Here is a 13346-nt window from a genome sequence, read left to right as displayed (position 1 = left end):
GGGATGAGTCGTGGAGCTGGTGGCAGGATGATAACGGTGGCTCCTTCCTTGCTGACTGCCATCAGGCTATTTAAAATAAATAGGATGGAATGTATAGGCACGGCTATGAAAACAAAACAAAACAAAAACCAACACTGAGGCATTGTTTTGATGATTAAGTTGTGACGAAGGAGGCAGGAACCACAATGTTACAGTTTAACCTTACGCACAATTTGAGATAACAATAGTTTTCTATTTTGCGCGCTTTCTAACGGCTCAGAACGTCTGTCACCCTGCTGGGATGTGCCCGCTCAAAGGGACGTTCCGACGGTGGTTCCTCCCCCGCGGCTCCCACCGACCACCGGCACCAGGCGGCCCCGGCCCTGGACCCCGCCGCCCCGCGGGCAGCGCCCGGTCGCCGCCGTGGTCGGGCGTGGGGCGGCGCGGTGCCGGCAGGTGGCGCTGTGGGCCCAGGCACGGCGGGCGGGCGGGCGGTGCTCCCTCCGCCGGCGGCCCCGCGCTGCCCGGCCCTTCCCGGCCCTTTCCTTCCTTTCCCGTCCGTCCGCTATTTTCGGTTTCTACAGATGTGCGCTTTTGAATGGTTTCAATAAAATTTTATTGCCGTCATTTGAAAAATAGCAGGATTATTGTGATTTGTGCCGCCTGGCAGAGGAAAATCCCCCGTCAGCGGGGCCGGGGCTGGCCGCGTTCGGGGCTGCCCTCCCACCGCCGGGCTCCCCTCGGGTGCCATGACCCCAGCCGTGATGCGAACGTGCCAGGCAGCGCTGGTGCTTGCAGCCTTACCTCTTTTTTTCTCAGGTAACCTGGCTCACCGTGGTTCTGTAGGAGACCGTATCTATATTTTCTTTTTCCGGGCCCACAAACTAGCCCCTAGGTGTTCCCTGCACCCACCGGGGCCTGCTCGGGCCCACGGCCCACCTTGTCTGCGCGGTGAGGGGAGAGGCGCCAGGCTGCTAGAGCCTGCTGCTTGGGAGTGTCCAAGCACCAACCTGAAGCAGCAGACGTTAAAACACGGACACCTTTTGTGAGAGGGCCCAAGTAACTCGGTTGCTGGTCGTTGCTTTTTGTACTGGTACGAGCCTGCAATGTTTCTGAGCACCCTTTTGAAGGCATACAGACATCGAGTACTGCAGGCAGATGTTATACGTGTCTGTCTCCGTAAAATACATGACGCATATACGAGAGAGTCTTTCTTCATTTTTTTTTTTTTTGTGCTTACCATATCACCTTGTCTCTCAAGGACAGCATGTTGCTAAAATGTAGGCAGAGATTTATTGGAGGGACTAGAAGGACTTTACTCCTCCTGCTCCTCTCCCCCGCAGCTCACGTCTCTCACTCCTCTGCCGGGCTGGCATCTCTTATGCTCCACTCTGAGCTGGAAGAAAGCAAGCAACGGAGCCAGGGGAACATTTTGCTCCTCCTCTATCCCATGGCTTCATGTGGGGAACATAGCCCTTGTGGCACGACCTGCAGTGGGACAGAAGAGACGTAGCTACATTCATTGCTTGCCCCAGAGTGGAAACACGTTGTCTCAGTCACCACATCCACTGGGTTGTTTTTCCTGACCTACTTCCCCCTTTCTGCAATGTGCTGATAAACAGCCTACAACAAAACCCACAGAACAACAGTTTTCTGCCTTGCAATGCTTTGAGATACAGTGGATTCAATCAATAGAGGTGGCAATAACCTCCTTCTCATCCTGAGGACTTGTAGGGACTCATGTGAAAAATAATAATTAAAGCAAAGTCTTCAGAGTGCCTCAGTGAGTACTGTCATGCCTGCAGTATGCGCTGGAGCATTCTGCCAGAAGCTTGCTTTGGTTCAGAAGCACTGCCACTTCAGCTGGAAGCCAGGAGTTGATTACTGGACTCTGCTTCTTGGCACAGTGTTGGGCCAAAATGACTCTGCTACCACGAATTTTGAAGGAAGTGTGGGTCTGCTTGGTCTGGATTATTAGCATTGCACTTCTTTGTGTAATGTAGCTGTGCACCAACTGCTCAAACTCCTGTTTCTGTGTCGTTTAGAATTCAAATTTGATGTGACACTTTGGAGAAGGGGATTTGGGCTTCTGAGTTTCTTAGGAATCTCTGAAGTTTTATGCTTAGCTTGCTATCTAAATGGACTAGTAATTACCAGAAATCATCCCCTAAATAAAGTGGTGAGAGTAAGATACTGAGCGTGTATGCTGAGTTGTTATCCAACTGGAAATTAAAATTTTCACCATGCTGCAAAATTCATAGTTAATAGCTAATAATATAACCAGTATTAGATCTAACAATCTAGTCTTATGATGCTTGTAATAGATGGACATTCCTCTTCAGAGTTAATTTTCAGAGTGCTTATAAACATCACGGTCAGTTTGTTCCGTTTACTCTGTTGCTTTGTGGTGGATAAGACTTGGGTAAAATTATCTGTACTCAGTATGTGCCTATAGTATCATCCAATCATGTAAATTCAGGGGCACTATTTTTAATCAGACAATATAATTGGTACTAATCTTGAAATAAATGGTGCTCCTGAGAAGCAGGAGCTCCTGTCTTCTCAGGAGCACCATCTGTGTGGCTCATATGCAATCAGCGATATTTATATTAAATGCTATATATTCTGCCTCACCTACTGTTTGATTTCTTCTCTCCGAGTCTCATCCTATGAACCAGAACAGGAATCACAAGATCTAAGTTTTGACAAGTAGTTTCTTCCCTTGGTCTGCTGATGTATATACCTTGTTAACGCAGCTTTGTTCAGCACTTTTTTCAACCAGCGGTACTCATGCTACACCCAGTCTGCCCAGTGCAAGGTCTTCAGTTCAGTTTTCATTGTAATCTCTATGCAGCTTTTTAAACATCTCCCTCATACCTTCTAAAACGTGGCTGTTTTTTCGATTTCATCACAGTCATATGGACCTCACACTGTCCTTAGATTATCCCCAGAAACGCTGTTCTGCTCCTTATTTACTAGAAGGCCACTTGCTAATGGTTTTTTTCTTTCCATGCTTGTAAAATGCAAAATTTTACTGTACAATACTCTCCTAGATTAAAAAAAATAGAGCATACATTTTTCAGATTGCCATTTTACTAACAAATATGCTTTTCTTGTTCTTTCTTTTTTCTTATCTGGTAAGGGGTTTGTAAGCAAGCTGGATGAATTCATTCGCTGGTTAAATGAAGCCATGGAAACAACAGAGAATTGGACTCCTCCTAAAGCAGAGACAGACAGCCTTAAACTGTACCTGGAGACACACTTGGTAGGACAAGATTATACTATGATTACTATCAGTAATTGAAGTGTTCTGCTGTGCTTTTTATTTGATTATTATTTTTTAATTACTAGTGTGCATCTATATTTTAATGTAAGATTTGCAGCGTTGCAGTTTATTTTAATGAAAATAGCAACAAATTATTTTCTCTATTTGAAATACGTACTGACAGCTTTTTAAAAATTAAATTAAAAGGCAGAATTACATTGCATTTCAGAAATTATCTCCAAACTGAATGAAAATGGCAACAGCAAAAGGAGAAAGGATAATGTTTTTTTCTGCTGATCGTTCCAGGATTTTTACTACGCTGTAACATTAACAAAAGTAGCAACTAGTAAGGAACTCTTATTCTCTCTCCCATAGTTTTAACTTAGTACAGAGTAATTTAAATAAAATATTTGAAATAATTATTTCAATCATTTTACTTGATATGCATTTCTGTCGTGTAATTAATACAGCTGTCACTAACCTTGTTCTTGTGCAAAAAGCTAAAACATTCGGTGGAAGTAGAAAACACTTGGATGAATAATCTTCTGAATATATTACAGGCTAGAATTATAGATTGAGAAATATTTGATAAACCGCATGAGACTTTCACTGGATTCTTCCACGAGTTGTTTCTGGTTATGAGGAGGTGAAACAAAGACCTGAATTAAACCAGGTATTAAGTTTGCAAAAGCAAAATTTCACACTGTAGGTACAGAATAGAGATCAATGTATGCTGTTCAATGGGTAGGTATCTTAATAGGTAAAAAGGGAAAAAAAAGAATACAAAAATTAAGAAATTCCCTTTCCCTCTGCCAAAATCTTAGGTTCTTGCCAGTATGAATTGGAAGAAAACCCGATGACAGCAGTATTCTGAGCCAATGAGCTAGACGCCCCAACTAGATAAAACAGTGCATTAGCTGAACCCACACCAGAGCATCAACTCCCAAAGCTCGGTCTCATTTCCAGTCTCTGATAATCTGATCGTGAAAAATTATTTGACAGTCCCAGGAAGTCACGTGATGCATTACAGGAAAAATTGTCATCCTAATCCCTACCGTAATACTGGAGTGACCATTATTAAATTAATTAAGTATACATTAACCACATATACAATTAGAAGCGAACTGAAAACTGTCTTCAGGATTTCAGCTACACAGAAAACTCTTTTGTGTTTTTTGTTCTTAAACGTTTCTATTGCAGTAGCACCCACATGCCGCCATTAGATAAAGTGCCAATTGTGGTAGTCTGTCAAATGCAGTACAAAGACACTACATTTTTGCCTTACGTTGCAGATTTAGGATTCTTTGGCAGAGTTTGGATTTTTGCCCATGATTCCCATTATGTTTACAGGTGCTCTGGAGATACAGAATACATCATGAGATCAGACCTCAGAAAAGGCATTGGTCATTTCAATTTGTTTTCCTCTTACTCGGCAACATGAAACTTTTGGAGAGATGAGTTTTTATGAGTAGAATTGCAATTTTCACTCTTGAGTGGATAAAAAGAAACATATTCCAGGAACAGGGCAGTCACCAGGCTGAGTCTCTGTCACAGTCAGTTTCTTATTCCCCTTCTTCCATGGGGAGGAGCACAGTAGCTCTTTTGCAGGCAAATGACTTCCAACTTTACCTTGTGGTTTTGTGCAAGGTGAGGCCAAAACTGTCTATCAGACTGTAATGTGGAGTAGTAGCCCAGAGGCAACTCCTTCATTGCTACAGGTAGTCAGAATAAATGAGTATGTGGGCACCTGTACAACTTCACTTTCCCCTGTAAGTACTTAGGCTCCCAGCTGTACTCCTATATCTGCATATATTTGGGGTAAGAAAACATTTGTATGTTTCAGAATGACTGTGTTATGAAACAAGGTGGGTTTTTTTCTCTACTTCTGTGAAGAAGTAAAATGTCTAAAGAACAGTTTAGTTTCAATTTGGTGATATTATAATTATTTTTATGGCATATATAGTCAGTGAAGAAATCATTGCACAACCTGAAAAGCAGTAACCATGACTTTTCTTTTTGGATTTCAGAAAATATACGCTATCATATTTGTTTCTACAGAGCAGAATTGAACTATTAAAATACAGAGCATTTTTATAGTGGGGAAGATAGTTATTTGTATTAATTAGATTGTCAGCTTTTCAGTGGCATTTGTCTGTCAGAAATCCTATCTGTGTTTAAATAGAAGTGTATGAACTTCAATTCACATTAAGCTCAACGTTAAAATTTCCTTTGGTTGGGGATTGTAAGACAATGGTGATCACGAAGGTCTTTGTGAGAGTACTTATACTGCTCATTTTCTTCTTTTGCCAGTAAGGTTATACATGCTGTCAGACTCACCAAGATTTGTTGAAGTAAAGGGGGCTTAGTACTTTATAAGTTTAGGTTCCAGACGTATGGGTTCATAGATCCAGACACCAGTAGCAAACTAACCTGAAAACAATGAAAATGTATTGGTTCTTTTCTATATATGGCATCTGAGCTAGCAAACCTCATAACTATGATTCCTCACTGGTGCAGATTTTCTGGTCGTAGAATGAGTGAAAGCTCGGCGTAGATTAGTATTTTTATTTTTATTAGTAGAGATAAGGCCTTAGCCTTTGGCACAAATTATCAATTTCACCACCTGTGATATTGTTTTCTTGGAAATATGTTTGTTGCAATAACAAAATTAGTGCCATAAAGAGAGAATATTTTGCATTCATGAATTAAATCTCTGCTGTCAAAATCTAAGGAAAGAAAATATTGGAGTAGGAAAATAGAAAAATGTACTTGTTCTCTTTCTCATTATTGGCTGGGAAAAGTCTTGCAGAGGAGACAAGGATATGGTTGCGAACATCCTCCAAATTTTTCAGTATGTAAAATTCTTGCCTGTCATTTTAGGGTCCCATTTACATTGTTGATAAAGGGTTGAATTTTAGAGTCTCTCCTCACTCAGCCTTGCTTTTCTACATCTTTGACTTTTCGAGAAATGGCACAGACACTTAAAGAGGGTGTGTTTATTAAAAAAAAAACCACCACAAGAAACCTACGACATCGTCTTACTAGACTCTTTGCATAAGGTAATGCTCACATGAGGAGTCAAATCTCTTGAGTTGTGTGGCATTGCAAGTCTCCATTACAAGCATCCTTGTATAACATCTTCAGCTTAAATTGGTATAACTCCCCAAACTATTTTTCTAGTTAATTTTTATACCTGGTCTGGCAACATTGTCCACCCAAGATGGTAATCAGCACTTTGAAGCATACGAGTAGTGTCTGTCTATTGCTTTTGGCCCAGCAAGAGCTGTCTGCAGGCATTTCTGTGACCACCTAAAGATCCCATCTGGACAGCTTCTGAAAAATTAGTGAAACGCTTTGTCGTGAAGGTGGAAGGTGGCCTCTCCTCAAGTTGGTCTGTTGTTCCCAATTAGCTCATTATCTCTTCTGTGCAGAGACTAGCTAGGGAGTTCCTGGGCCACCCAGGGAAGTGCACTGCATGTGCACACAGGCACAGCCCTGTTACCCAAATACACCACAATTTTAATTGTTAACTCTAGAACAAATTGGAATTTCATTCTTAAATCACAGTTACAGCATAAACTCCATAGATTTTGCCATGATGAGTAACCATATGGTTCGATAAAGAGTATGAATTTTTTTCTACCAATTGAAAGGTATCCTATATCTGGAATGTATGCCAAAATAGACAATCTTCAGCTTGGAGGACAGTTTTCTTGCAAATTTTAAAACCCAGCTTCCTGATTTTCTGCAGAACAGAAGTTGCTATATGCTTCATTTTAGATAACACCAAAGCACAAAACTATCAACGAAAATGGTCTCAGAGACCCCTGGAATAATGACTGAAATTATTCTTTCAGTTCTATGGGTCTTCACAGCTGAGTAACATCGGTGAAACTGATCTGGGAGCTGCATGTTTCCCGTTCATATGGGAGGGCTGATACAGAGCTGCCACCACTTCAACTTCTGGCACCCCTACAGGCAGCCACCCAAGCTGGCAGATGTTGAAAACAATAATATGTTTTCATGAAGCAGGGGCATTTTTCAGCAGAAATCTAATTTGCCACAAAGGCCTCAATCAGCTCTGGTAGCAAAGAAAGTGAGACACGTTTTGCATTTTGTGAATGATTAGGCTCAAATCACTTCCTAATGAAAAGATAGCTTCATTGACCTTACCAAAAAGGAACTTCTGAAAATGGTTTCTGATTTGCTTTACATTTTGTAGCTCTTCTTTTCTGTTATGCTGATTCTTGCCCATTGGCACCCTGATCAGAATTAGCAGAATCTAAGCATAGTTCTGGTGGTATGCAAATCAGTCCTCATCAAAAACAGTATCCTGAAGGCAGCTTATGAGCAAAAAGCATCTGTTTAGATGGTACTGCTGTGCTTGTGAAACCAAACAGACTTTCTTACCAGCTCAACAAATAAGAATTCACCATGTTGCTCTTGACCATTTTAGTTTGCTAAAGTAGGTATTTTACTGGTCTTTATCGCTGACCCGAGAAGATACATTGTTTTAGCACAGCAAAGGAATAAGCTAGCGAATGAGGATACGTGAAGAATCACTAAAGAAAAGGTTTAGACGAAAGGCACCATATATGTTTGCTGAGACCTGGGACTTTGAATTCTTCTTAACTTTTCCCTTTGTTGTTAACACAGAACTCTCTTCTTTTTGCTGCACAACTCCTTGTGCATCTTACTGTGGTGTGCCAATGCCAGTAAGAGATGCCCAGAGCCTGGAGAAGGGTCACAAGTGAACAGGAGAGCACCTGGAGTGCAGCACAAAGGAACACCAGCCACTCCAGACAGTAAATCAGCTTCACTGGGGGCCCAACTTAAATGCCTCTATGCAAGCACACATAGTATGGGGAATAAACAAGAGGAATTAGAGATGTGTGCACGCCTGCAGGGCTACGGTCTTATTGGCATCATGGAAACATGGTGGGATGGTTCCTATGAGTGGAGTGTTGGAATGGAAGGATACAAGCTCTCTTCATGGGAGATGGGGAGTAGGTGTAGCCCTCTATGTCAGTGACCAGCTGGAGTTCGTGGAACTCCATCTGGAGATGGAAGAGAGCTGACTGAGAGCTTACGGGTGAAAATTAAAGGGAGGGCAGGGACAGGTGATGTTACAGTGGGGATCTGCTACAGGCCATCCAACCAGGAAGACCAAGTGGATGAGACCCTCTATAGACAGATAGGAGCAACCTCATGTTCATAAGCCCTGGTCTTCATGGGGGACTTCAACCACCCTGATATCTGTTGGAAGAACAACACAGCAGGGTGAAAACAATCCAGGAGGTTCCTGGAATGCATCAATGATAAATTCCTTCTCCAAGTGGTAGAGGAGCCAACGAGGGGAGGTGCCGTGCTGGACCTTGTTCTCACTACTGACAAAGGACTGGTAGGGATATGAAGCTCAAGGGCAGCCTTGGCTACAGTGACCATGAGATGGTGGAGTTCAAGATCCTTAGGGTGACAAGGGGGTGCACAGTAAGCTCACTACCCTGGACTTCAGGAGAGCAGACTTTGTCCTCTTCAGGGATCTGCTTGGTAGAGTACCATGAGATAATGCCCTGGAGTGAAGAGGCGCCCAAGAAAGCTGGTTAATATTTGAGGATCACCTCCTTCAAGCTCAGGAATGATGCATCCCAACAAAGAGGAAGTCAGGCATAAACCCAGGAGGCCTGCATGGATGAACAGGTTGTTCTGGAGAAACTCAAACTCAAAAAGGAAGCCTACAGAGGGTGGAAGCAAAGTCAGGTAACCTGGGATGAACACACAGAAATTGTCCAAGCATCCAGGGATCAGGTTAGCAAAACTAAAGCCCTGATAGAATTAAGTCTGGACAGGGGCATCAAGGGCAACAAGAAAAGCTTCTATAGTTACGCCGGTGATAAAAGGAGGACTAGGGAAAATGTGGGCCCTCTTTGTAAGGAAATGGGAGACCTGGTTGCCTGGGATATGGAGAAGACTGAGGTACTAACGACTTTTTGGCCTCAGTCTTCACTGGCAAATGCTCTAGCCACACTGCCCAAGTCACAGAAGGCAAAGGCAGGGACAGGGAGAATGAGGAACCACCCACAGTCAGAGAAGACCAGTTTCGAGACCATCTAAGGAACATGAAGGTGCACAAGTACATGAGACGTGATGAGATTCATCTGTGGGTCCTGAGGGAACTGATGGATGAAGTTGCTAAGCTACTATCCATCATATTTGAGAAGTTCTGGCAGTCCGGTGAAGTTCCCACTGACTGGAAAAGGGAAAACATAACCCTCATTTTTAAAAAGGGAAAAAAGGAAGACCCATGGAACTACAGGCTGGTCAGTCTGATCTCTGTGCCTGGCAAGATAATGGAGCAGATCGTCCTGGAAATTATGCTAAGGCACATGGAAAATAATGAGGTGATTGGTGACAGCCAACATGGCTTCACTAAAGGCAAATCATGCCTGACAAATTTGGTGGCCTTCTACAATGGCATTACAGCATTGGTGGATAAGGGAAGATCAACTGGTGTCACCTACCTGGACTTGTGTGAAGCATTTGACACTGTCCCACATGACATCCTTGTCTCTAAATTGGAGAGACATGGATTTGAAAGATGGACCACTTGGTGGATAAGGAACTGGCTGGATGGCAGCACTCAAAGGGTTGCAGTCAGTGGCTCCACATCCAAGTGGCAAGCAGTGATGAGTGGTTTTCCTCAGGGGTTGGTACTGGGACTGGTACAATTTAAGGTCTTTGTTGGTGACATGGACAGTGGGATTGGGTGCACCCTCAGTAAGTTTGCTGACGACACCAAGCTCTATGATGTGGTTGACACACTGGAGGGAAGGGATGCCATCCAGAGGGACTCTGACAGGCTTGAGAGGTGGGCCCGTGCGAACCTCATGAAGTTCAACAAGGCCAAGTGCAAGGTCCTGCACGTGGTTCAGGGCCATCCCAGGCACAAATACAGGCTGGGCGGAGAATGGCTTGAGAGCAGCCCTGAGGAGAAGGACTTGGGGGTGCTGGTTGATGAGAAGCTCAACATGAGCCAGCAATGTGTGCTCACAGCCCAGCCAACTGTATTCTGGACTGCATCAAAAGAAGCATGGCCAGCAGGTTGAGGGAGGTGATTCTCCCCCTCTGCTCTGCTCTGGTGAGACCACACCTGGAGTACTGCATCCAGCCCTGGGGCTCACAACATAAGAAAGACACGGACCTGCTGGATTGAGACAAGAGGAGGGACACGAAGGTGATCAGAGGGGCTGGAGCCCCTCTCCTGTGAAAACAGGCTGAGAGAGTTGTGGTTGTTCAGCCTGGAGGAGGCTCTGGGCAGACCTTATAGCAGCCTTCTAGTACCTGAAGGGGGCCTACAGGAAAGATGGGGAGGGACTCTTTGTCAGGGAGTGTAGTGATAGGACAAGGCATAATGGTTTTAAACTGGAAGAGGGTGGATTTAGATTAGATATTGGGAAGAAATTCTTTACTGTGAGGGTGGTCAGGCACTCGAACAGGTTGCCCAACGCTGTGGATGCCCCATCCCTGGAGGTGTTCGAGGCCAGGTTGGATGGGGCTTTGAGCAATCTGGTCTAGTGGAAGGTTTCCCTGCCCATGGCAAGGTGGTTGGGACTAGATGATCTTTTAGGACCATTACAACTTATGATTCTTATAAGCTTGATGGTGGTTTCCTGTTTCTCCTGATAGCACAAAGAAGACTTGTTTGTCACTCGTGGAGAGAATGGAGGAGGATGGCCTCCTTGAAAATAATTAATTGTTCACACCAGGGTTATTTTAGTGTTTGGTTTTTTTGTTTGGTTGGTTGGTTTTTTTTTAAGGCAAAAATGTATGTTCTGTTTAGTTGAAACTAGAATAGCAAATATTGTTCTGTAGAAAGTACAAGTGGCTAGAATTGCATGGATTCATTGCAGTACGAAGTGTTGTTTGGATATGCTAAATGATAATTTCCATGAAACAGAATTTCTTGGTTTTCTTATATATTAAATTCTGTGATCCCTGTAATTTTTACCTCAATTAAGTTGCAAGCTTTGTGCCACATAAAAGTGCTTTTTAGCCTAGAATTGTTCCATTATATTAACCTTCTCAGTCATCACATTTATTTTACACATTGTAGTCTTAAAAATATCATAGAGAAAGTATCACTAGTATTTCAAAACAAATTATACAAGTTGATTCACATTAGCTCTTACTTCTCTTCTGTATAGGAAGTTTAGATGTCATCTCCATTCTAAAACAAAATTCTTCTTAAGATACAGAATCACAGAATCTTCATGGTTGGAAAGGACCCTTAAGATCATCGAGTCGAACCAAACAACCTACAATCTCTGCCCTTCAGAGCATGCCCTGAAGTGCCACATCTAGACGTTTCTTAAATACCTCTAGGGATGGTGACTCAACCACCTCGCTGGGCAGGCTGTTCCAGTGCCTGACCACTCTTTCAGTAAAGTAATTCTTCCTAATATCTAATCTAAACCTCCCCTGCCGCAACTTCAGACCATTTCCTCTGGTCCTGTCATTATTCGCCTGGGAGAAGAGGCCAACACCCACCTCTCTACACCCTCCTTTCAGGTAGTTGTAGAGGGCAATGAGGTCCCCCCTCAGCCTCCTCTTCTCCAAGCTAAACGTGCCCAGCTCCCTCAGCCTCTCCTCATATGACTTGGTTTCCAGACCCCTCACCAGCCTGGTAGCTCTCCTCTGGACACGCTCCAGTGCTTCAATGTCCCTCTTGTACAGAGGGGCCCAGAACTGAACACAGTACTCGAGGTGAGGCCTCACCAGTGCCGAGTACAGAGGCACGATCACTTCCCTACTGCTGCTGGCCATGCTATTCCTGATACAAGCCAGAGTGCTGTTGGTCCTCTTGGCCACCTGGGCACACTGCTGGCTCATGTTAAGCTGGCCGTCCACCAGCACCCCCAGGTCCTTTTCTGCTGGGCAGCTTTCCAGCCGCTCTTCCCCAAGCCTGTAGCGTTGCTTGGGGTTGTTGTGACCGAAATGCAGGAGCCAGCACTTGGCCTTATTAAACCCCTTACAGTTGGCCTTGGCCCATCGATCCAGCCTGTCCAGATCCCTCTGTAGAGCCTTCCTACCCTCAAGCAGATCAACACTCCCACCTAGTTTGGAGTCGTCTGCAAACTTACTGAGGGTGCACTCAATCCCCTCATCCAGATCATCGATAAAGATATTAAACAAAACTGGCCCCAAAACTGAGCCCTGAGGGACACCACTGGTGACCGGTCACCAAGAGGATTTCACCCCATTAATCACAACTCTCTGGGCACGGCCATCCAGCCAGTTTTTTACCCAGCGAAGAGTACACTTGTCAGTGCCGTGATTCGCCAGCTTCTCCAGGAGAATGCTGTGGGGGACGGTGTCAAAGGCCTTACCAAAGTCCAGATAGACAACGTCCACAGCCTTCCCCGCATCCAGAAGGCGGGTCACGTGGTCATAGAAAGACATCAGGTAGGTTAAGCAGGACCTCCCTTTCCTAAACCCATGCTGGCTGGCCCTGATCCCTTGGCTGCCCTGCACTTGCTGTGAGAGCTCACTCAAGATGATCCTCTCCATGATCTTTCCTGGTCCTGAGGTCAGGCTGACAGGCCTGTAGTTCCCCGGATCCTCCTTCCGACCCTTCTTGTAGATGGGCATCACATTAGCCACCCTCCAGTCATCTGGTACCTGCCCTGTTGACCAAGACTGTTGATAAATGATGGAGAGAGGCTTGGTGAGCTCTCCCGCCAGCTCCCTGAGTACTCTTGGGTGAATCCCATATGGCCCCATAGACTTATGTACGTCTAGGTGCAGAAGCAGATCATTGACTACTTCCTCCTGGATTATGGGTGGGCTGTTCTGCTCTCCATCCTTATCTTCCAGCTCAGGAGACTGAGCACCCTGGGGATAGCTGGTCTGACTACTGAAGACGGAGGCAAAGAAGGCATTAAGTATCTCAGCCTTCTCGTCATTGGTTGCAACTTTCCCCCCCGCATCCAGTAAGAGATGGAGATTCTCCCTGCTTTCTTTTTGTTGATGTATTTATAAAAGCTTTTTTTGTTGTCCTTGATGTTAGTGGCCAAGTTGAGCTCCAGCTGGGCTTTTGGCTTCC

At 44.4% G+C, this 13346-nt stretch overlaps 1 protein-coding gene across 4 annotated transcripts in view; it reads left to right on the top strand.

The window, feature by feature from the left end:
- Nucleotides 1-13346, top strand: part of AKAP6 (A-kinase anchoring protein 6) — a 292205-nt gene that overhangs the window by 119120 nt on the left and 159739 nt on the right. For all 4 annotated transcript variants that reach the window (XM_063332211.1, XM_063332212.1, XM_063332209.1 and 1 more), the window contains exon 5: nucleotides 3122-3244. In XM_063332211.1, coding sequence (XP_063188281.1) covers nucleotides 3122-3244 — 123 coding nt within the window. The remainder of the gene's footprint in view (nucleotides 1-3121; nucleotides 3245-13346) is intronic.

Source organism: Chroicocephalus ridibundus, chromosome 4, assembly GCF_963924245.1.
Source record: "Chroicocephalus ridibundus chromosome 4, bChrRid1.1, whole genome shotgun sequence".
NCBI classification, from domain to species: Eukaryota; Metazoa; Chordata; class Aves; order Charadriiformes; family Laridae; genus Chroicocephalus; species Chroicocephalus ridibundus.
The sequence above is the reverse complement of the archived record's forward strand: the minus strand, read 5'-3'. Positions and strand labels throughout refer to the sequence as shown.